Source organism: Cervus elaphus, chromosome 15 (genome assembly GCF_910594005.1).
Source record: "Cervus elaphus chromosome 15, mCerEla1.1, whole genome shotgun sequence".
NCBI lineage: Eukaryota > Metazoa > Chordata > Mammalia > Artiodactyla > Cervidae > Cervus > Cervus elaphus.
The window spans coordinates 88347932-88372495 of NC_057829.1; the positions used below are offsets into that span (position 1 = coordinate 88347932).

Below are 24564 nucleotides of genomic sequence, written 5' to 3' on the forward strand. Positions count from 1 at the left end.
AAATCAAGAACTTAACAGTTGGTTTTCCCCCCTCGTCTAGCAAGATAACAGGGAGATGTTCCGGAGCGTTCGACACATGATCTACGACCTTATCGAGTGGCGGTCGCAGATTCTTTCTGGAACTCTGCCCCAGGATGAGCTCAAGGAATTGAAGAAGAAGGTCACTGCCAAAATTGATTATGGAAACAGGTTTGTTTGTTCAAAAGATGATTTCATGCTTACATTAACCAATATAATGGCATCACCGTAAGCCTTTAGGGGACTAAAATCCTATCTTATGACAAACAAAATTTCTAACATCAATATGATGGCACAGTTTTCTTTCTTAAAAGGATGAGGTGTTTTCTATTGCATCCGGAGTTTTCTGAGTCATTGTTGAAACATACTCTCTTCAAGAAGATGGGGTAACCTGTCCCCATCACAGTGATTCCCGCAACAGGAAATTTTCCTTTCTGCTGACAGCATTCGACCCTGAGTCCAGACGTGAGGGCCCTTTGTGTAGTAACAGGCATCAGCCTTCTTTCTGTGGAATCCTATGTTCTGAAAGTTGGAGGAGACCTCAAAGGGCACCGTAGAACTTGTCACCAGTGTAGGGACACCGGATTTGGCAAACAAAAATAAAGCCAGCAAGTCTTTTTTTTTCTTTTCTCTGCCATCCTGTGTGCGGTTGAATTTGCTCCTCACCATGTCTTTTCACAAGACTTTCAGGATCAGGTGATGTGTGGCCAAGACATAAAAGCAGAATGGTCTCACTCCCCAGTGGATTCGAATGAAAACTGGTAATAAAATCAGGTAGAACTCCAAAAGAAGACCTTGGAGGAGACGCAAGCTGAGTTTACAAGGAGCCTCCCGTTTGAGGTGGCAGACATGTTTATGCTGTGTCCAGGTCACTGGCATCTTACCATATCACTCTGAGGACATCACTGCTGTCTGAACAGCTGAGTATGTTTTATCGGGAAGATGATTTTTCTCCATGTGTAAGAGGTTTTCTGCACCAGTGCTTTGGCTTAGTAGTTTTGTGAGACCTTTTGGGGAAAAAAAAAATCCAGCCCCCTAAATTTGTACTTCTGATATAAAGATCATATAAGTGTTCTACCGGAGTAGGTCTCATGCAAAAGTTCCCTCTTATCGCAGGGCACCGCCCAGCTCTGCTTGAGTACCCTTAGCAGTGGTGTGCTTACTCACCCATCGAGGTGCGTGTTCCAGTGTTGGCACGCTCTTCTGCTGCACAGCCATCTCAGGCCTTCCAGGTTCTGTAACCAGAAGGAGGCTACGCCCTTTTCTACTGGATGACTACTTGTTCATATAATGCCAGAGCTGCAAGAAGCCTTAAAAAGTATGTGGTCACACGATCCCCAGATGCTGGTCTATATCAGAGTCACTTGGAAAACTTTCAAAATGCTGGGACCCACTTCTTAAGATCCTGAATTCTCACGTCTGGAATGCTGACTGGAAATCCCTGTCTGTAAAAATAGACTTGGACCGTGATGGCCAGCAGATTGGGGAACTAGTGGTTCAGTCCAACCCCCTCATTTTATGTGTTAGAATATAAAGCTCAGAAAATAGGACAGCTTCGCCCCGAGCCATTCAGCCCAGGGAAGTCCTGGAAAAAGGAAAGAAGCATTTTGTATAATCAGAATTACAACAATTCTGCTTTCTGGTAATTCAGACTTTCAAGTGTGAAAAGTTTTTAAAAGCTACATTACCAGTAAGATGTAGTATTTGGATTAACTACAGGAGAAGGTTTTTGTTTTTGTTTTTTTCCCCCCAGAAAGCCAGAGACTTCTGGGTATAGGATATTAGATGTTGTTGCAGTGAAACTCATTTCAAGACCACCTGCTTGAAAACTAAACTTCTGGAGCTTTGATTTTATTTCCTGTTGGAGTATCATGTTTTGAACTTATGTCCAGAAACCACCTGCTTAATTTGGCTGTGGGGAGCTACCAAAATACATTATGTCATGGAATAATCTAGTTAGGAAAGGAAGTATTTCCAAACGTGATTTACTACTTGGATAGGAAATGCAGTCCTTAACAAGACAGATTTTTGTCCAAGAAACTCATATCCACCGTACACAAGTATAGTGCAGTGGTTGAGCACGACTTAGGAAACTAAACCTGCTTGACGTGTTATCAGACTCATCCACACAGGGTGTGCAGGCGTGTGACCTTCAGAGCAGGGAAGCAGGGGGTTAGTTCGTCTAAGTGGAGGCTTTTTTGCAAAGTCAGTTTGTCAACTCTTCGACTTGTAACTATTAAAAGACATTCTCTAATTGAACTTATCTTTATTTCAAAAGATGTTTTCTTTCATCTTATGGTTAAAAAAATAAAAAATTTGCTGCCGAGAGTTGGACCATAAAGAAGACTGAGCACTGAAGAGTTGCTGCCTTTGAACTGTGGCTCTGGAGAAGACTCTTGAGTCCCCTGGACTGCAAGGAGATCAAACAGGTCAATCCTAAAGGAAATCAACCCTGAATGTTTACTGCAAGGACTGACGCTGAAGCTGAAGCTCCAGTACTTTGGCCACCTGATGTGAAGAGCCGACTCGTTGGAAAAGACCCTGATGCTGGAAAAGATTGAAGGCAGGAGGAGAAGGGAGTGACGGAAGATGAGATGGTTGGATGGGATCACCAACTCGATGGACATGAGTTTGAGCAAACTCTGGGAGATAGTGAAGGACAGGGAAGCCTGGCGCACTGAAGTCCATGGGGTTACAAAGAGTCAGACACAACTTAGTGACTGAACAACAATAGACTTTCAATAAAAAGAAAAACCCCAAAGGCAAAGTAACAGGCATCTGTGGTTAAGATCCTCGTGTCTTATTAAAAGAAAACAAGAACACACCACCATTTGTAAAACTCTTGGTTTCTTACTTTATATAGTCACCTTTGTTTATTCTTTAAATAAAATCGTGATAAAAACCACCTAATGGGAAATGGAGAGACTATTGCCAAAAAACATTTCCAGATATAGGATGGACAGATTTATTAGCCAGATGCTGCCTGTGTATTAAGTTGGCCACTACATTTAGCCATCTGGCCAGAAAGTTTTCTTAACATTGCTGTGGATGACTTCCATATGTTCCATGTTGAAACAATAGAACGTCTTTATTGAAAATCTTCTGATAGGCTAATTAAGGGATTAGAACTGACTCTAGGTAGAAGGAAAGTAGTGCCAAAGTAGTGCCATGGAACCTACCAGAGAAAGTGGTGAGTGTTTCTCTGCTTCAGCTTTTCCTCCCTCCCACCTCTCCCCAACCTCCAACTGTATATATATTTGGGCATATGGGTGTGCATGTGGCCGTGTATACATACCACAAATTTATATACACACACACCCCCAGTATGTGCATAGCGTGTGTGTGCTTAACTGTCCATATTGTTCATGTAGTAATTAGCAACAGACATTTCATTTGGGCTTTCTAGATCTGTGAATATAAGTCACTATGGCAATGGAAGTCACATTTGAGTAATTTTTTTTTTTTTTAAATTCCAAGGGCATACACTTTAAGTTAAAATGACAGTGACCTCTCAGAACTATGTTTCCTGATACTGGGAGAGTAACCCTGACTTTTGATTTCATCTTACTCAGTTGCTAGGACTGAAGTTTGTTGGTGAAGTTCTGAATTCTTCTTGTTCTAGAATCCTTGATTTGGACTTGGTGGTGAGAGATGAAGACGGGAACATTCTGGATCCAGAACTAACTAGCACAATTAGTCTTTTCAGAGCTCACGAAGTAGCTTCCAAACAAGTGGAGGAAAGATTGCAAGAAGAAAAAGTAAGTTCAGCTCTCTGTAACATGCCATTTACATCCAGGGTACGTTTTCTCAGTAACAATTTACAACATTAGTGAAACATCACCAGGGAAGCTCAGGATTACATTAGCTACACCATGAAAAGGCCCAGCTTCAGCATGTATTTCAGACAGTGATGGATGGAAGGGAGCCCAGCGTCAAAACATGCTGCGGATGACCTGAAGGCTTTTCATCCCTTGAGCGGGGACAGGATATTAATGACACTGACTTTGTGGTCTTAACCCATGGGCAACAGTACCCCATTCTGCATTTCCTCTTTGATAGGAGTAGGAGAGGGGTCTGTCTAAGCTTGATGAGGGCAGGGAACATGCATCTTACTGATCCTTTTCGTCTCCCATGGCCATTAATGGTAACTTGTATGTAGTCAATACTCAGAACACAGTCGGCTGATTGAGTCATCCATTCATTCAGCAACTGCTCAACGTCTACGGTGCCCCAGGTCCTGGGGCCATAATGATGAATAACACGGAGATGCCCTCAGAGAGTTTGACCTGATGGGAGAATCAAAAATTGAATAAGCAACTGCACGTGTAATCTCCATTCTGATTGATTGATTGGGGCCCTAAATGTTTTGTATCTGAAGTAAATACTCGGTACAACTTCTCATGGTACTGGGATCATCGCCCCAGGCATATGCTTTTCAGCTGGGCTCATGCACGTGTAGACAACATCAAGGAAGACGCTGCATGAAGGGCTTTGCTGTGTTATTGCAACTGGTTTCGCATGATTTTCTGTTCTGCAGGGGATGAACAGAGCAAGCGTTAGCCATAAGTGTTGCTCATGTCACCTTTCTGTCCTCTTGTTTCCACTGACAGTCTCAGAAGCAGAACATAGACATTAACAGACAAGCCAAGTTTGCCGCCACCCCTTCCCTGGCCTTATTTGTTAACCTCAAGAACGTGGTCTGTAAAATAGGAGAAGATGCCGAGGTGCTCATGTCTCTGTATGACCCTGTGGAGTCCAAGTTCATCAGGTCAGTGACAGGCCCCTGCCCTTCGTCACTGCTGGGAACATGGCCTCAGAATCACCCCAAAGTCTTGCTTTCGTGGGGAGTCCTTGGGGCGATCAGCTGGCCAGACTTCCCCCCAAGCAGCTGGAGTCTGGGCCAGGAGCAGCTTTCCGGCAAGGACGTGGATATCTGATTGTAGAGTTGGAGTACTGTAATGTTTTCAAAACCTGGCAACTGCATGACTTAAGGACTGAAGTCCTGCTTCCTGTGCTGTCTTTATGGGATGCTTTGTTTGTGGGCCCCCCTCCCCGCTCCGTATTGCTCTCATCCTAATGTTGCCTTTTCGAGCTCTGGTTCTCTGTGAATGTCATTTCTGGACCTTTGACCTGCTATTATTTCTCCAAGGTGATTGGATGGGACACAGTGTCTAGATTGGTGCCTGCTGCATAAAGGCTGTCTGTCAGTGAATATGTGTTGAATAAAATATTGTAAATCCAGTCTCTGTCATTTCTCATGTCTCATGTTCTGTCTTTCCTAGTTCTTGTTTTTGTTCCTTGGTATAATTTTCTCTTTGTCCAGATGTAAAAAGTATGGTCTGGACTGTGTGTGAAGTAAGTGTGTGTGTGTGTGTGTGTGTGTGTGTGTGTATAAAGCTCCAGAATTTTCACTCATATTACTGAAAATTTAAGAACTTAGTATATGGCAGAAAACAGAACAAATTTCATTGTCACTTCTGATAAAGACTTTATTTCTTCTTGTCATAGGATTTAACATATATTTTTACGTCATGTTTGGCTTATGGCAGGCTTGAAAATCATCATGAAGTTTTACTTTGAATAAATGGTGAATTTTAGACTGTAATCATTCCAAATGAACAAGTATGCTTTTAATAAAAAAACTTTTAACGTATACACACTACTCTGTATAAAGTACATGTACTTGGACCTACTGTATCGCACAGGGAACTATATTCAGTGTCTTATAATAAACTATAATGGAAGAGAATCTGAAAAAAGAATTTATATACGTATAACTGAATCGCTGTGCTTTACACCTGAAACTAACACAGCATTGTAAATTAATTTTAAAAAAATTGTTAAAAATATAATAAAAACTATGAAATGCCATTTGCAGATAGGTCCTTTTGGGTTATAATCCTGGACATCCGAACTGAAAACCTCAGGGATTTCGTACGGGCAGACCTTGAGTACTATGCTGTATGGAAATTATATGTATGTCAATGGCAGAGATGCTCTATCTGACGTGGTTGCTATTTCTGAACCCATACCGTTGTCTGCATAATGGACCTCCATGAAGTTAATTAAAAGTCACTGAGGATGTGCATTTGGTTCCCTGTTCTGTTTGGAAAATTAATTTGCTTTTATTTCCTTTTTTTTTCCAAGTGAAAACTACCTGGTTCGCTGGTCAAGTTCAGGATTGCCTAAAGACATAGACAGATTACATAATTTGCGAGCTGTTTTCACTGTAAGTGCATCCAAAGATGTTCATTTGAATTGCTCACCATTCTAATGACTATTTTTAATGACCCCTGTCTGACTTCTCACCGCCTTGGAGCCTGGGTCCTTGGGATGCCGGGACTACTTGTTAATTTCCTGTAATAACGTAGCTGCCCAGAAACCTTCTGGGTCTCTAGTCACCCTTTGAGTCCCCGTGACAGAGATGTACTACTCCATGATGTTGAGTATGTCTCTTAAACTTGGATCTTAAATTCATTTAATGCTGATTGACTTTTGTGATTCATCTGCTCTTTGTCTTGTGAATCACTTATTAAAATGCTAAAAACTGGTTGGAAGAGAAGAGTGGCAATCTATCTCTCTACTGTCTGTTGCAATTGAACCTGCCTTGAGTAGTGCTTCTCCACAGTAATTTATGGAAATTAATATTTCCAGGACCTGGGAAGCAAAGACCTGAAAAGGGAGAAGATCAGTTTTGTGTGCCAGATCGTCCGCGTGGGCCGCATGGAGCTGAGGGATAACAACACGCGGAAGCTGACCTCGGGCCTGCGACGGCCTTTCGGGGTGGCCGGTAATCCATTTCCTTCCTCTTCCCGAAGGCTCTCGAGATCAGCACCTCTGCTCTGAATACGAGCTGCTGTTGAATACTGGGCCGTGGGCCGCTTGATGTATAAGCTTGACTGTTGGAGAGAAGAAACATGTGTTTGTTCTTCTCCATGTGGGTTCACGTCGACACGCGGCTTGGGGTCTTTGTCCCACCAGCTTCGGGCGCAAATCCCGTCTTTGATAGGACAGTGGACCCCGCTTCCTGGCGGAGACCCTGACCCACATGCCCCACATACTCCTCCTGGAGGGAAGCTAGTCGAGGAGGGTTGCGGTGTTTCTGACTTGGTGATGGATTGATTTAGGAATGAGTCTGCACAGAATTGGACAAGGAAATGGCAACCTACTCCAGTGTTCTTGCCTGGAGAATCCCAGGGCCGGAGGAGCCTGGTGGGCTGCTGTCTTTGGGGTCGCACAGAGTCGGACACGACCGAAGCGACTTAGCAGCAGCAGCAGCAGCAGCACAGAATGGTCCAAGTGATGAAGAGGCAGAAGGAGAAGCGCAGAGGACAGAGCTCTCCTCACATAGGGGCTTTTTTCCTCTGGTGACGATGCAGGAAAAGGGAGAAATGGGCTGTCTCTGTGGAAGGACAGGAAAGTGTCCCTGGGACGTCCTTGTTGGCGGACCTCTCTGTGTCACTCTCATTTTTCACAATTTGGGAAACGATGTTCCCTCACGATTAGACGGCTGCCGTTCACTGCACAGCCTTCTATTTCTCGTCCTTTTTGTGATTCTTCGGGTTTATATACATACGTGAGAAAAACCCTTCCTTTCTGATACATCGCTGGATTTCTTGTTTCAGCGGCAATGGAGGGGTTCTTTACCTGCATCACCAGGAAGCTCAGGGCTTTCATTACTATGTTGAGTTTTGTTTGGCCTCTTTTAAGGGCTTCCCCAGTGGCTCAGCAGTAACGAATCCACCGGCAATGCAGGGGACCAGGAGACTCGGGTTCAATCCCTAGGTCGGGAAGACCCCCTGGAGGTGGTAACGGTAACCCACTCAAGCATTCTTGCCTGGAGAATCTCATGGACTGAGGAGCCTGGCAGGCTACAGCCTGTAGGGTCACAAAGAATTGGACAGGACTGAAGCGACTTGAGCACACATGCACGGCTCCCTTTAAACAGATTTTTTAGAGCAGTTTTAGGTTCAGAGCCTAAGTGCCCAGTGGGGATGAGGTGGGGAGCGGGCAAGTGATCTCTTACCTCCCACGTTCAGCCCAGAGAGGTGGCTGTCCTGAGCTGTGGGCTGGTGTGTTTCTGTAGATGCTACGTAAAGACCTGAGCATTCTGCTTATGTATTTCCCAACTTGCTGCTCGTATCGCCACTCCAAGAGGGAGGGAGTAAATGTCATCATGCAGTGTGGTCATGGTACATTTTGGGCACAAGAGGTACATATTTTAAGACAGTGATCTCAGTCCTAAGTACATTTCTCATACACACTTAGATACTCATATACACAGTCCAGGGAGCTATTAAAACATATTCTTGCCTAAGTACCCTGTGCCTGTCCTTGAACTTGGATCTTTGTGTCTCTTCTGACTGTTGGCAGAGGATGAGCCCCTGCAAACAGTTGCTGTGCATCTTGGCCACCTGGATGCTCAGTGCCAGGTTGCTGTGAGCAGGCTGTGGGGTTGCTATGAGCTGACCTGGCCCTTTGCCCCGGCCTCGTGCTTCTCATCACTTCTCATCATGCCTGCCCGACTTCCTGCCTTTGCTGTCCCTCCTCCATCAGCAGCATCCCGACGTCCCCCTCCTTCTGCCCCTGCATCCTGGGATGTCATATTTCTGGGCTGTTCAGGTCCTCCTCCGTCACACATCCATGGTGACTATGTATGGCTGGACGCTTGGCTTCCTTATGATGGACCCTCATACCTGAAAATAGAAATACCTGGGCTCTCGGATTGGGGGTGACGCCCCCAAGTCCTTTACTTCTTCCTTTGACAGCAGGAACCTTTGAATGCTCAAAGTACCAACCACAGCAAGACCAGTGAGGGAAGGACATGGTGATGGGCAACTTCAGTGCCTTCTCTGCTGAGTTCTGGGCTGGGGGAGCCCCAGAGGGACTGTCAGTCCTAGAAAGTAGCAGAACTAAGGCAGCTTTCAATTTACGGGTGCTCAGACCAACGGTGTGTTTCTTGCTCACATGCTGCCTTCTTGCCAGTAGTTGCTGGGCCCCTCGACATGTCCAAGGCTAGAGACTAGGGAGCTTTGACGAGAAAGCTGGACCATCGGGGGGCCTCATAGTCGGCTGGTGAGATAAGCCCCATGGTAGCAGAGAGAGGTCTGTGGATGAGGAAGGTGGCTTATTGCAGACTGGGCTGTGGGAGATGGCCTCCTGGGTACAGACTCACTCGTTATGGCCCGTATAGAGCTGGTTGTCTGAGCTGCTGCTGCAGATGCCAAAAGACTGATTGGACTGGGGCTCAAACAATCGCTGTGTGTGATGGTTCGGAACTGGCGGTCAAGATGTGGTCTTGGGCATAGGAGCATCTTAACATTAGATGGGATGCTTTTGCTCCCCCTGCAGAGCACTTTCCCCGTTTTTGGGTGGAAGGGGAGTGGTAGGGATGGAAATTGCCCATGTTTAGTATTTGGTTGTATGTCATTAGGGAAGGGATTGTGCACAAGCAGATACCCGGGACTCGTTGCTCTCTTACCTGCAGTCAGGTGAGGAGGCTGAGCAGAGACAGAGCCTGTGTCCGGCACCCTGGGCTGTGCATGGGGTTCTTCACTGTGTTGGTCTGAGCTGGGGCTTCGGAGATATTCTAGCCACCAGGTTGTGGGCGAATTCGTTTAGGTCTTTGAGTCTAGTTTCTTCAACTGTAGAGGAGGTAAGTTTGAGGATTAGATGGCAAATGTCCTTGAAACACTGTCCACAGATGCCAGCTCAAGGTGGCTAAACTGTCGCCACGTTATGACTGCCTCCTTATTCGGGGGCCAGGAGACTGACATGAGGCTGCAGAACGGTGCTGCCCAGAGTGGTCACCCTGCCCTAGGTGGCTCTTTGGGCATAAATGCATGAAATCAAAGTGAAAATTCAGTCCCTCCATCACACTTGCCCTGTTTCACATGCCGCTTGTGATAGAACATTTCAGTTTGGACTTCCCTGGTGGTCCAGTGGTTAAGAATCCGCTTGCCAGTGCAGGGGACGCAGGTTTGATCCCTGGTCTGGGAAGATCCCACATGCTGCGGAGCAACTAAGCCCATGAGCCGCAAGTACTGAGCCCCTGCTCCACTGTAAGGGGAGCCGACGCAGTGAGAAGCCGGAGCACCGCAGCTAGAGAACAGCCTCTGCTCGCCACAACTGGCGAAGGCCTGCAGGCGTCAGTGACGGCCCAGCACAGCCGAAAATAAAATAAAGAAATCAATAAGTAAAGAAAAATAGAGTATTTCCTCATCTCACGAAGTTCTGTTGCAGAAAAGAAGCTTAATTGGTGCCAGTGGTTAATAGAGGAATTTGTTAAATGGAGCTTTGCTCTTTAAGCCCCAACCCTATTTGGGCAGGTTGGGTAACTTAATTGGTCTTTCAAATGTGGAAATGCTTTAAACTTGAATATAGAAAAAAAATTCCACTGGTCAGTTCATGCCTTTTGGTCAGGAGACATTCTGAAGTTCTTTTGTTTGTTTTCTGTAATGGCAACCTTTAAGCACAACCATCTCTTTTTTTCTTGTCTCCAGTGATGGATGTAACGGATATAATAAATGGAAAAGTAGATGATGAAGACAAACAGCACTTCATTCCCTTTCAGCCGTAAGTATGGGACAAACCAAGTGCTTAACTCCATAGAATATGGAAAATGTGTGTTTGTAATAGTTATCTTTATAATTCAGTTTATAAATTCAGCACGAATAGGAATTGATTATTTTATAATAACGAGACGTCTTAGTCTTTTAGTGCAGGGCGTTTTTGCAGCCATAAGAAACCTGGGTCAAAATTCATGGTCTTGAAGTAGAAGGTTTTACGTGTGATCCCAGACTTGGCTTATCATGTAGGACACGCAGAGTTACAGTTCCTCTCTGGACGTGAACATCTCCTTACATACGGATGAACTGAAAGTATTCACATTTTCAAAATACAGTACTTCAAATTCATCACCATAAGTTGCTGTCTTCCAAATAAAAAACCAAACAAAATAAGACTGAATTCTTTTGTAAAGCGAGAAAGAATCCTTGTAATTTTTCTGTCCCTGGGTTGCTTCAAGTGGACGCTGCCTGTGCTTGCCGTGTTTAGAGTTTATGTAGTTCTAACCCGAAGTCTGTCGAGAGGCGTGGCGAGCTTGGAAAGCACTCTGGGGAGCTTCATTAAATTGACTCTCCGATTTGAAGGCAGTTCCCGTGGAAAAGGTTGAAAGAATTGGTGTTATTTCCCAGGAGATTAAAGCCAGAGAGGGCACTTGGATAATGGTCTGTAGTCCCTTCAAGGGCACTTCTCCGCCTCACACGAGGTGGGGAGAGAGGAGGAGGAATTAGAGCAGTTTAGGTTAATTGCAAGAGGCGGCTTCCTCCTGGCAGTATGAAACCTTAGAGGAGCAAATGATAAATCGAGTTAGAGTGACCTGTCATGGTGCCCTGCGTTCTTGTCTTTTCTCCTCATTTCTGGTTTCTACTTGATTCCGGGCTTGAGAGAAATTTTATTTTAGGCAGTTTGGGTTGTTTTCAGGTGCTGACCAAGGGAGTTTGGAGGCCCGTGACGCTGGTGGGTGGCGGGAGGAATCCTGTCCTGGGAGGTGGGGTGGGAGGGCAGGAGGCAGGTGGTGGTTTCCCTTTGCTTCCTGTCTTTGCACGACGGACCAGGCTCTTAGTCCCGGGCTGGAGAAGCACGTGTTCCAGGTGGAAACGAGTGGTTCCTTGGCAGGCAGGTGATCTGTTCAGACAGCATCCCCAGGCATGGCTCAGAAATTTAGAATAACAGAAAACCATCAATGTGCTCTAAATTGGGGTTCACATTTGTGTATTTCACCCCCACAACTGGAGGCAAAGGTTTGTTGTGGCTTCATTGGTTTGGAGCTATTCTTCTGTGCAACACTAACCACTAGCTACATGTAACCATTTGAATTCATGAAAATTAACTGAAATCACTTATTTCCTGCCTCCATCACAGTGGTCCCATCTAAAGCCTTTGGGACCACAAGTGGCTAGTGGCTGCCAGATCAGTCAGTGCCGATGGAGAACGTTCCTCTCATCATGGAATGTTCTGTTGGGTGGTGATATTAATACTTTGGAATCACAGCCAGTGATGAGAGTTACAGAGGGGAGCTTGGTTCTACAGAATCTGGAAGTTGGTTTAGTAAACAAGGGGAACATCATCTTGGAATCTGAGTTTATATCGTGGTAATAAATAAAGCACAGCAGTATGAAATGATAATAAGTTGCCCATGAGAAAAAAAGTGCAGCCCAGTACTGTTTAGCATGCCGTTTAGATACTAGACCTCAGAGTTTCTTCATGTCCAAATGAACCACTGCATTAAAATTACCTGTTCCCTATTAGTGTCTTATGGGAAAAGTCAAAGAAAAATTTTGTTTTGAGTTATGGTTTGAAAAGTGAGGGGGTTATCAGTTTTAGACTCACTAATCTAAATTTTACTGGGACATGTTATGACCTCCTTGAGATGGCAGGATGCTGCCATCTTTTTCTGTCTTGCAGTGAAATGTCCACTTTAAAAAAACTACATGTTCAACTCGCATTGTAGTTTGTGACTTCTTGCTCCATTAAAGGAAGACTGATATCCAGATTCATATGTTCAGTGTTAGAAACAAAAGAGAAGCATGATTTTAATAGCAAAATAAGCAGTGAAAGTAGTTCTTTGGGAAATGCCATGCTAATGAAACCCATTTTTTGCTCCATTAAAACTGATTGATTATATCACAGGGTAAGTTCTAGGGGAGGAATCATAGTGTACATTTCTCTCTCTCTCTCTCTGTCTTTTTTAACTTGGGGAAGTAAATGAAAACAGCCCTTAGCTCCCTTGAGTCATGTGGGCTCATGGGATAAATAACACTTGTCCTTGTTTCTGGAAATCATTTTAAACATTATACACTTATCTTCTTGCTCACTGCATGTTGTGCTTGGCTGTGCTACATGGTATTTCTCTTTGCCCATGTCGCCTGTTTGTATTTATTTTCTCAGTCCTGGTACACCTTCTGTCAAAAGCTCCTGATCCATGAGTCCCCCAAACACTGATGATTTATATTCATAATTGTGTCAGAGTTTTAGCTCCTCAGACATGGTTGTTGTGTTCTCGGAAGACTATGCCATTGTTTTCACATTTAATTATTTTAGGCTATGTTGAGTACATAGTCTGATGGAGCAGGGTATGTACTCAAGCTTCCCAAGCAATTGGGTCCGAGGGATCTTTTTTTTTTATCTTAATTTTGCTTTTCCCTTCAAAGCACCCACCGCTTGACCTATGCGATATGGTCAGGAATTACTGAAATAGAAGAAATGGTCATAAACATCCCTTGGGATTAAATGCTGTTCAATCGTGTTACTTTCAGATCAGTTCCCTTTTTGTAAATTGTCTGGTAGGCATGGAGCGTAGCTCTGGTGCACCCTTATTTCCTGGGGATGGAGTCGACTTTGTTTGCTTTACTTCTCTTGCGTGGTTCAGCATTTTCCTGATCGATGCTCTTCCCTGTCTCTCTTGTCACCTATCCTGTCCTTTGTCGTGCGTTGACTCATGACGACTCTCTCCCACACTTGGTGATGATGCTCTCTGTTCCCTTGTTACCGTCACCCATGGGTCCCTGTACCCCTTTGTCTCCTGTGGTCTTGCTCGTCCCGTGCCCTCCAGGCTCGCGTTGGACGACGCCATTCGACACAAGCCGCTGAACATGTCATCCCGTTTTTCACCCAGGGTGGCAGGGGAGAATGACTTCCTTCAGACTGTTATAAACAAAGTCATTGCTGCCAAAGAAGTCAACCACAAGGGCCAGGGTATGTATCCTATGGTTTTGTTCCTCTAAGTGTCCATTTGCATGAGCCTGGGAATATAGTGTGTGGTTTGAATTTTAGTTTGATGATGATCATGACGTTGGGGATGATGGTGAGAATCGTGATATTGATGATGATGATAATAATGGTGGTGGATGAAAACCGTGATGGTGATGATGACAACAATGATCATGGTAACGGCAGTGATAATGGTGGTGATGATCACGATGATGATGCTGGTGATGACGGTCATGATGATGACAATGATATTGATAATATTGATGATGGTAATGTTGATAACAGTGATACTGATGATGGTGATGATGATACTGATGATGCTGATATTGATGCTGATAACAAAGATGACAATGATGATTTTACAAAGATACCGATGATGGTGATGCTGCTGACGCTGATGATGGTGGTGGTGTAGGGTAATGGTGTTTACTCATTGTCCCTGATGATGTACATACAGCCTGTGAGGCTTTCCTCACTGGTCATCTTCGTAAGCACTGCCGAGAACCAATGTCCTGGATGAGAGAACATTGACTAGGATACAAATACTAGGATCCTAGGATTAAACGCTCAGAAAGAGCCCAGAGTTGATGGGCCTGGAAGCAACTCCTTTGTCTTCCTCAGACGTCTCCAGCCATCTCCGCTGTTAGAACACTTGAGTGACTTCAGCAGAGAATGAAATAGCTACCCCCTGCCTGTGGTTTCACCTTGCTGTTTAGAGACACACGGACATTCAACACAGCCTAGCTCCCCGTGTGCGCTGTCCTCACTGCTTTTTCCTCCCTCGTGTTGTGAGCTGAGCACTGCCACGATGTTTGGCGGGGCTTCCCCACTCCATACCCCTGAGAAAGTGGTTCCGTTTTGCAGACCAGTTCCCCTTCAGCTTTGCAATCGAGGGGATTTCTCCTCCCTCCCTCACCTGGCCTGCAGTCATCGTTTTTAATCCCACGCTGACAAGCTTCCCAGTGGCTGACCTTCTGTTGGCAGAGGCTATGAATCAATCACCTTGGGCTCATGGCAGGTGGCACTCGCCTGGCCGGGAGGGCTGCTGGAAAACAAGTGTTTGCTGAGGCCCCGCCTCCAGCCGGAGGGGAAGTCACCTTCAGAGTCGCCCAGGCCTGAGACTGGTGGGACGATCCACTTGTTAGTCCTTGATTAGAGGCAGGCTTGTCATGAACTCAGTGGGGCTCGGGTGAACGGACCTGCTTCATTGTCTGATTACCTCACATCACTAGACTTTTAAGAGACAATTATCTGTATTCTTTTCCCATTGTTCTGAGGGAGAGTGTGAATCAAGTCTGAAAAATGTTCTGCAGGAATTAGCCGCTCCTGTCCCTCTGGGGGACTTCCTTTTGGTTTGAACCACCATCCCCCACCCCCGGAACACAGCAAAGCCAACACCTCAGCCCAAAACATTAATGAACCGTGGCCTCTGTAGACAGAGCAGTTTTCAGCTGACCCAGGACCCGTCTTCTCATCAATTACCAGCCCTCCCAATTTGCACTTTAATTGAAAACCACGGAAAGGTCCAATTAAAGCTGTTTGATTGGAGTCACTCTGGGGCGGGGTCCCCAGGCCTCTGGCTCCTCTTGCAGTGTCATCAGAGTTTTGATCCACTTTTATTACAGGGTCACCTGGGAGAAGGGGAGACTGGTGGCAGGCCAGCTGGAACTTGCTTAAAAAGAGGACCAAGCCCCACCTCTGTCTGTCTTACTGTTACTGTGGCCAAGATCTGTGTCAGAGATGGGCTGAGGCTAGGGTCCCTGATTCCTTGGACTTCTCAGGGAGGAGGGGTGCTTTCAGGTCATGGTAAGAGCTAAGTGAGAAGGGCATTGACTGCTTGCACATGGACCATTGCGGCTTCCTGAACCAAACTGACCTTGGGCCATGTCACTAGCTCATCTTGGCCTTGAAACAGAAGTGATGGAGTGACATATTTCCGGGGCTCACTCGCAGGCCTATTTCAGTGCTTTCCAGGGAGAGCTGGGCAGGGCCCAGTAAATGCAGCACAGAGCAAGCTGCAGAGTCTCTGGGGTTTTGCCCAGTGGAGCTCCTATTCCCATCAGTGGTGACCCCTCGAGTCACAGTCAAGTGCATGGAGCCATGGAAGGGACTTGGAGAAACATGACCTTCTCTTTCATACTGGCCTCCAGGCTTTGGCCTACTTTAGGTTTGTATTCTACATCTTTCCTTTTCACAGTAGACAACATCTTTTCTATTTAGCCCAAGTTATTCTAAACCCTGGACCCAGAGGTCCTGGTATTTTACCTGCACATTGAATCCTCACCTACGTCCAGCCATCTACTCCTATTGTTTGAAATACCTGCATGCCTGCCTGCTAAGTTGCTTCACTTGTGTCCAACTCTGTGACCCCATGGACTGTAGCCTGCCAGGCTCCTCTGACCACGGGATTCTCCAGGCAAGAATAGCGGAGTGGGTTGCTGTGCCCTTCAGCAGGGGATCTTCCCAACCCAGGGATCGACTCCTTTTGAAATACAGCATATGCTAGTTCCCTTTGTGTTTAGTTACTCTGGTTAAGCAAAAGTCAACCTAAAATATACTTTTCCTTTGAAAATTAGCCTCATTTCCTCCTCTGAGGAAAGGGTTTTAAGCCTAGCATAAACAGGAAAAATTAATCTCTGTGTTTAAATTATAACAAGCTGTGTCACCTAGTTATCAGTTTATCAACGAGTTGAGCAAGCTGGTACTGATGTTATCTTCTGATGGGCAGGGGGCGGGGAGTGGTGTCCTGCAGAGCTGAGCAAGTAGGCCAGGCCCCCGAGGGCTCCAGGATGGGGAGACCATGACCTGCCTCCTGAGAGTGACCCCTCCACTCCCGCCAGGACGGCATGTCCTTGAAAACAGCTGACAGAGCCCCTGCTTTGTCTCCTGCATTTGACTTTGTTATGTGTGGGTTTTCTCCCCTCTTATTGTTTGATCGCTGCTCCAGGAGTATTTTATACAAAATGAGTCAGCTTTGCAGAGGGCGGGCGGGCGGGCAGGGCTCACAGGGTCCCCGTGCTCTCTCCTGGGCATCCTCGCGTCTTGTTTAGAGGGATTGGAAGTCCTTGTTTCCCCCTTGGAGAAGGGGGTTGGGTGGCATGAGTCTGCGCTTCGCTGTGACTTTGTGAAACAGAGGGAGGGCCGCCCCGACTGCTGCCGTCTGTCGTGTGGGTGGTCCACGGGTGGCCCACAGCCTGGTGCTCCACCGTGTTCGTGGCTTCCCTTCTCGAGGGCACGAGACCACTGCGTGTTTTCGTGGGTTCGTGGAGCTGCCTGTGTCCCTCCCGAAGCCTCCTCTGCTATCACCCTCCTTGGGAGAATGGTAAATGATAGCCTTCTCAATCCCCTCCCAGCAAAATGCTACCTTCTGATTTACCTTCAGCATATTATCAACTCTCAAGAGTCATCAGGCCTGGGTGAGGGTAGCACATAAGTGCTGTCAGGTCCTTCGGGTACTCCAATGGGGGATTCGTGTCCCAGGTGGTCAGATGCTGGTACCTCCCCCGTGCCAGGCTCCTCTTCCCTGGCTGCTCTCCTTTTCCTCATCCACCTGTATTTTCTCTTAAGGCATTGCCTTGTGAATTAAAAACTGCTCATTCATTGAAATGGATTTCGTGAAGACTTCTGCAAACGTACAAGATGTGAAGATGTATGAGATATAACATGACTCACGCATCTGTTGCTTTTCTAGGTTTGTGGGTAACGCTGAAATTACTTCCTGGAGATATCCATCAGATTAGAAAAGAGTTTCCTCATTTGGTGGACAGGACCACCGCGGTGGCTCGGAAGACGGGCTTCCCGGAGATCATCATGCCAGGTAAGAACGGATGAATCCTGTAGTCCTTCTGCGCGTGTGCTGGATGCAGCCGCTTTGGGAATGTTTGTGTAGCTTGTCACAGAGAGAGACGTGTACCTGGGAACTCAGGCAAGCAGAGACAGAGTGGAGCGTGTAAAGCCCAGCGTGGTGGTGGGTTATCCCGCAGACAGGACTGTCGTCAGAGTGACAGCTAACGAGGGATCAGGCCCAGGGGAGGCGGTCTCTCTTGGCTATATTAATAATAATCTGGGAGCACTTGTGTGGAGCGACTCCTGGTGATAAAGTAACAGGGACAAGAGGACGGAATGAGCATCGGCCAAAGACCCAACCCTGAGACCTCCAGGTAGTTTCCATCGCTGGCTGGGGAAAACGCCATCGTGATCACAAGTGAACCCACTGCTGCCCTGTGCTCTGTTGCCGCCCCAGTCAGGATGCCTGCCATTTGTCTTCTGCCCGCCTTCCCTGGTCTGACATCCCACTTACCCTGGCTGAAAGCACAGAGAGTGTTTGGATTCACTTTTTGGCTCCATGGAATGGACTGATGACGACGGTCGGGCAGGCTTACAGTGATGGCCCCGCGTCTGTCCTGTAATCCCTAACAGCGTTTGAATTGTCCAGAACGTGTCCACAATGGAGGGAGTACAGTTTGGGTAAATGCACCCTAGTGTGTTCCAACTTTAGAAAATAGCCCTCTGGGTCGGTTACGGGTTAAATGACTCTTCGCCAGAGTGGTCCACCCCGCTGAAACCCCAGCCACCGGCCTCAGCTGAGTATGCAGGCTGGTGTCACAGCCCTTGCTGCGTGTCTCACCTCTGCCCCCCGTGGCCCTGGGCAGTTACCCCCTCTCTCTGAGCTGTGTTTCCTGCTCTTGGGCATGAGAACAGTAATGATTCCCACCTGGAGATCTGGTTGGAGTTAGGATGCTTTAGAGCTTAAGTATCAGAAAGCATGAGACCTACTCAAACAGCCTCACCCTGGGGATGTTTGTCGGTCGTGTGGCTGAGGAAGAGAGACAGAGCCTGCAGCCGGGTCAGCCTGGACCACCAGCTGTGGTTCTCTGCACCGTCTCCTTTGCAACTTGAATGTATCCTCTGGGGACAGGTCCTGTTGGCACCCATCTTCTTCCCAAATCCCAGTGTCCTGAAGCAGATGACATGCTTTCCACCCAGTGTTTCCCAACAGGGAGACTGATCGCCATCTGACCCGGCCCGCTCAGGTCCCCTGGGCGCCCTGGACAGTGACAGGCCGGCGCGGGGACAGGTGCCTGTCGGCCACTGGGACTTCCGGGAGGGGGCAGCGCCTCCCAAAGACAAGGGTTGGATGAGGGAGACAGGGACACAGTCTGGATGGAGAGCTGATCAAAAGGAGGAAGGAGGAGCAGGAAGGGACAGCCGGCATGAGTGAACATACAGGTTCCATACAGCCGATCGGGTGAACACACAGGTTCCGTGAAGAAGCCCGTGATGTTTACACCTGATTCCCACTCAGTGTGTGTTGGTTATCACACCAGTACCGCTCCCATCCAACCGGGGTTAAGCTTATTAAGCTGATAGTGACATCACATATTAAGGTTAATCTGTGATATTTACAATATGACTTCCCTTTCCAAATGACATTCATATTAATCATCAGATTTGATATCATGAGATCTTGGGAAGCCTATGAATCTTTATCCCTGATATCCGTGGGACACTTTTTGGTTTGCAGATAATGCTGCCATTAATTACCTAGCTTGATCCTCAAAAGGATCTTGGAAGCCTCCACATGGGTGTTGAACTAATTCCCATCATGATTAAGCCACAGCCTCGAGTCACATGGCTAATGAGCAGTAGAAATGAGGCCAAACCAGCCTGTGGTCAGAGCTTGCCTGCGGCCCTGGGGCAGGGCTTTGCTGTAGGTTCACAGGGAAGAGCTGGTCACTCAGGTGCTTCAGAGTTATTACTTTGTTTATTTTAGGGCACGTCAGGGACATGTTACCTCCGTCCCTCCAGGCGACTGTGGCTCATTGCCAACACTGTTACACTGATAGGAAAAGACATCTAACATCGGCTAGATGGAGTGTTAGCCAGACTCACCTGTATAGGAGGAAAGTGTGAGACACTGCACGTTTAGAAACGATGGGACATCTATTGCTTGTAGACGTCGTCTGCTCTATGCACAGCTAACGAATTTGGTCTTCTCGTGGCCATATCACTTACATATGGATTTGAGATGCAGATTTATACATGAGGACAGCATCACTGACGTCAGGAGCCCTGTGTGCACCAGGGTGCTTCAGAGTTACCGCTTTGTTTATTTTAAGGGCATTTCAGGGGCATGTTCCTTCTACTCCCTCTCTCTCTCCACGTGATTGGGAAACCTGGGAAACTTCTAGTTCACACTGGTTGTGTCTCCCTTACAATTGACAGACTTAAAGAGTAAGTCTAAACCTCTAAGATAATCTCCTAATAGGTTTGTGGGGAAACTGTACAGCTGACCATTGTTCTGGCTTGTTCTGTGTGTGTCCTGAGTCGGCGCTTGGCGTTCCTGCAGTGAGCAAGCCCGGCTTGAGGGACTCACCCATGTTCTCTGGGCCTGAGGGATGCTGAGAGGCTGGGAGCATCTTACCCTTGGAGGGCACGTTCATTCAGATCCCTATGTCTAGCCTGGTAGAACCTGTGCCATGCAGTCACATGCGTGTTTATGGAGACAGGCGTCTCCTTTGCACGGTGGGAGAGCTGGCCGTGCCACCGTTGTCCCTGCTTCTCACACCTTCTCGTGGCCCGCTGGAAATTCTGGGGTCCTTCTGAAGGATCCTGGTGGGGAGCATAGGAGCTGAGCTAAGAAGGTGGCTGGAAGTGTGGACGGGCCCCCCGGGTCTGCTTCCAGCTCCTTCCTCCCCAGAATGAGAGCCCAAGAGGCATTTGCTAAGACCCTCTCATGAGTGCTCGCTGGGTATGCTGACCTCCTTATGGGATCTTACTTCTGGATTGGAGCCAGAATCTCTAGGCCAGTCGGAGGAGGAGACTCTGAAGTTCAGCCACCCTGCTCCCCAGCATGTGCCGCTTCTCTGGCTGCTGAAGCCCCCTGTGAAGCTGTTGTAGCCCTTTTTGATGATGGCCTTGGTGCTCTGATAGAATTTTCAGGTGGAGAGATTGTGCAGACCACCTGCCTGGTTGATAAGGTGGTTTAGTGGTCAGTGGCCCCGAAGGTTAAGCGACGTGTCTGAGGTCACACAGCAAGGAAATCAACTCTGAATATTCATTGGAAGGACTGATGCTGAAGCTTCAATACTTTGGCCACCTGATGTGAAAAGCAGACTCACTGGAAAAGACCCTGATGCTGGGGGTGATTGAGGGCAGAAGAGGGTGACAGAGCATGAGATGGTTGGTTGGCATCACCGACTCGATGGACATGAGTTTGGGTAGGCTCCGGGAGTTGGTGATGGACAGGGAAGCCTGGCGGGCTGTGGTTCATGGGGTCGCAAGGAGTCGGACACGACTTGGCAACTGAACAGCAGCAACCTGGACCTGCAGCCTCGCCCCCTCCCCTGGCCCCGCGTGCCATCCTTCTGAACTTCTCCGTGGTCCGTTCAGCGATCGCAGCCCTGCTTCCTTCCAGCAGCTGCTGTGGCAGTGGTAGCCACCCACAGGGATTATTGCAATGATGACTTTTAAATGAAAGCTTAATTTAATAGTCAGAGACATTAAAAGCCAGAATAGAGCCATCTAAAAAGCAAAAGAAAAACAAACCAGCAGGATTTTTTTTTTTCCTCCTGGAATCCTTGTTCTTTGCTCAGAGCAGGTCGTTTGCCACTCTTGACAGAACCCTTGCTCGTGTCCCCCGGGGGAGGGAAGTGGTGTCAGACGTGGGAGGCGGCCAGACGGACGGCATAGCAGCCTTCAGAGGGACGCGGTGCTTCCTGTAAATCACGCCGCTAATGAAGCTTGCAGAGTTTTCCCAATCGGACCCTTACCAGGGGCTTCGTGTGTTCTCAGCTGCAGGAAGCGTCTTGAGCTCATCTGTTGGTGTGTGTGGTCGTATTTTTTTTTTTTTTTTGCATGGTTTAAGGCCCATCTCACTTTCAAACTCCTGAGTCTTTTCTTCTGCTCCCTGTGGCCTCGTTTAGGATCTGGACAGCTGCCTGCCAGGAGGAGAGATGATCCTTTGCAGAAAGTTTCTTGACCCATCCCTAGTCCCCGATCCTGGGTGTCACAACTCAGGACATTGGCTTGTGGTTCAAATGCTGCTCTTTGTTCAACTCCTTAGTGGAATGGAAAGGAGGCCAGAGTTGCCGGTGATCCTCGGGGTGCTGACTGCTGAGACGCAGATGACAAGGGCTGGTGATGTGGGTCGCAGTGGGCCATGGGTGCTGAGGGCTGGGGTGAGGGTAGGGTCAGTGCAGACCCACTGACCGCATCCGAGCTGCTCTGGGCACAGGCTGCCCACAGAGTGTGGGAGCCCCCTGCCCACGAGAAGCCCCGAGCTGATAATTGGAGGCTGAGACATTTTCCTCTTTCCTGCAAGTCTTACAGTGATGATGCAAATTGCCTTTGTCATGCTATTAAATGCGGAGACTATTTTGTAGAAAATACTTCATAATCACCTAATACAGTATTTATGATACTCTGCTCAGAGAGACAGGGAGTTAGTTTGGCAAAATTCACAGTTACACGATGAATAATGGATTGGTTTCAAAGGTATAATTTTCCCCCCCTCCAGGTGATGTTCGAAATGATATCTATGTAACATTAGTTCAAGGAGATTTTGATAAAGGCAGCAAGACGACAGCTAAGAATGTCGAAGTTACGGTGTCTGTTTACGATGAAGACGGAAAACGGCTGGAGGTACTTGTTGTTGCAAAGCTGAACCTGTGGTGTTGGAGTCTCACCTCCCTCGTGTGCGCCTTGCCTCTGCTTCGGAATGTGAAAAGCCAGTCTTGTTTCTCGGGAAGAACTTTTTTTTTGCCGTTTCTTCCTTTTCCCTTACCCAAAAGGGCTGGTTTCCACCGGGTCCCGCAACCGGATGGTCTCTGGATGTCCCTGGGGTCCTGACCACCTTTGCCAAATCCCTCCTGGGCCCCTGCTTGCCAGCGTAAACCCAAGGCTTAGAGGGCGAGCGGCCACACTAGATGTTCGGATATGTTGTTAGCATCTTTTGAGCCTGGAGGAAACTGAGGTCCAGAGAAATCAATCAACTTGACAGAGGTTAGAGAACCCATGAGAGGTGGAACTCGGGCTGGAATCGGGGCCTCTGACCTTGTGCTTTACTGGGTGGTCGTCACAGAGACCTCCTCCACTGTGGTCGCGGCTGCCTGCAGGTGTCCTGGGCGGGACTTGGAGACCGTGACCTCCTCTGAGGACTGGAGGCTGAGCCCAAGCAGGAGTCCCCGCCAGCTACCTCTCTGGACCATGGCTGCATCATGGGCTTCCTGGGGCCCATGTGGTCCAGAGCAGTGTCCTGCGGGTACCCCTGAGGCTCAGCTCTGCCTGGAGGGGGCTGTGTCCTTTCTCTCTGGGCGGCCGATATCCAGTAGCTCTGCCCTGCCATCTTTCTGGAAACAGGCCGTGCTGCCCCTGGGCTTAATGGTGTCTCCTTAGAGTCGAGTGGTCAGTGTCTGTGGCTGGAGGAACCGAATGGAGAATGGTCAGCTCCTTTTTGATCTGTAGAGCTTTTTTCCAGCCACCAAGAGGCAGGTGGTTTCTGCAGGTCAGGGTGAACATTACTAGGGGTATGGAGCATGGAGGACAGTAGCATCTCCAGACCGTGTGGCCATAGGATCTTAGATGTCTGCGAGCAGGGTTTTCTGCTGGCTGCCGGCCCCAGCCCGACCCATCCTTCGTCACTAGGGGGGCGTGCTCTGTGGGCCCCGGGGTTGTTGGTGTTCCCGGGGCGCCCTTGTGTCTTTTCCTGGCTCATCTAACGGGTGGGAGAAGGGAGATGGATTCAGTGTCAGGCTCTACGAGGGCTGATGTGAACTCTTTATGCTTCTTTTAAAGCATGTGATTTTCCTGGGCGCTGGTGATGAAGCGATTTCAGAGTACAAGTCGGTGATTTACTACCAAGTGAAACAGCCGCGCTGGTTTGAGACGGTTAAGGTATCATCTCCATGGCCCTGTTCTCCCACGGGGTGGGTTATGAGATGCTCATTTGTATCCCGAGGATGTCGCCCCCTTGCACCCTCCCCCGCCCTGGGGCTGCCTGCCAGTGGGTGCCCTCTGCCAGCCCCGGAGCGCTTTCAACAAAGTCGTTCAAGAAGGTTGCTAAGGAACCTCGCTGGTGTTTCTTGGAATTTACATTTACTCTCGTCTCCTTTTGGACGTAAAAGCAAGACTTTCCTGGAGACAAATGACAGAGTCCTTTACAGACCGCTATTGTCTGTCTCTTCTCGGGTCTGTTTTATGTAAGGCGTGCTGTCTTTACAGCAAATGGAAAAAAAAATAGAGGTGATCGTACATGGAGGACATCACTGGGGAACTGGATCCTGTTCCTTCAGCTATAGATGCTCCGAGATTCCTGGTGCACCCCCCGACACCCCCGCCCAGCCCACCGTGAACCAGCCCACACTCCACGGGCTTGGGTATTGGGACACCAGGCCAGTGGTTGGCTCTGGGATACAAACATTAGCTATGAGATTACGGACACTCTTGGCTTAAAGGCAGCATGTATTGGGTCTTTTTCCTTTTACTCTAAGTCCTGAAAGAACAGCCTTCTTGCTGCAGCCACGGGCAGGTCTCCACAGTTAGAAGGGAACATAGGTACCTCCAAATTTGGGCTAAAAACATAAATGGCAACTTTAAAAAATAGACTCTTCACTGTGAGGATCAGTACATTAAAAAAAAAAAAATTGAACTGCCTCTTCCAGACTGTGTGGCATTCTGGACAGGATTATCTGGTGTAAATTTTCAAAGGGCGTTTGCCTTTGGGAAGATCACAGAGGGGATGAAGTGTGGGGTAGAAGTGTGTGGAGTGTTCCC

At 47.8% G+C, this 24564-nt stretch overlaps 1 protein-coding gene across 2 annotated transcripts in view; it reads left to right on the forward strand.

The window, feature by feature from the left end:
- The window catches only part of DOCK1 (dedicator of cytokinesis 1), a 546606-nt gene that overhangs the window by 73207 nt on the left and 448835 nt on the right, over positions 1-24564 (forward strand). The window contains exons 6-15 of one of the 2 annotated variants that reach the window (XM_043926662.1): positions 41-189; positions 3641-3776; positions 4629-4786; positions 6166-6247; positions 6673-6808; positions 10521-10593; positions 13634-13776; positions 17483-17608; positions 22310-22434; positions 23587-23685. In XM_043926662.1, the coding sequence (XP_043782597.1) occupies positions 41-189; positions 3641-3776; positions 4629-4786; positions 6166-6247; positions 6673-6808; positions 10521-10593; positions 13634-13776; positions 17483-17608; positions 22310-22434; positions 23587-23685 (1227 nt within the window). The remainder of the gene's footprint in view (positions 1-40; positions 190-3640; positions 3777-4628; positions 4787-6165; positions 6248-6672; positions 6809-10520; positions 10594-13633; positions 13777-17482; positions 17609-22309; positions 22435-23586; positions 23686-24564) is intronic. The other variant, XM_043926663.1, reaches the window with a different exon arrangement.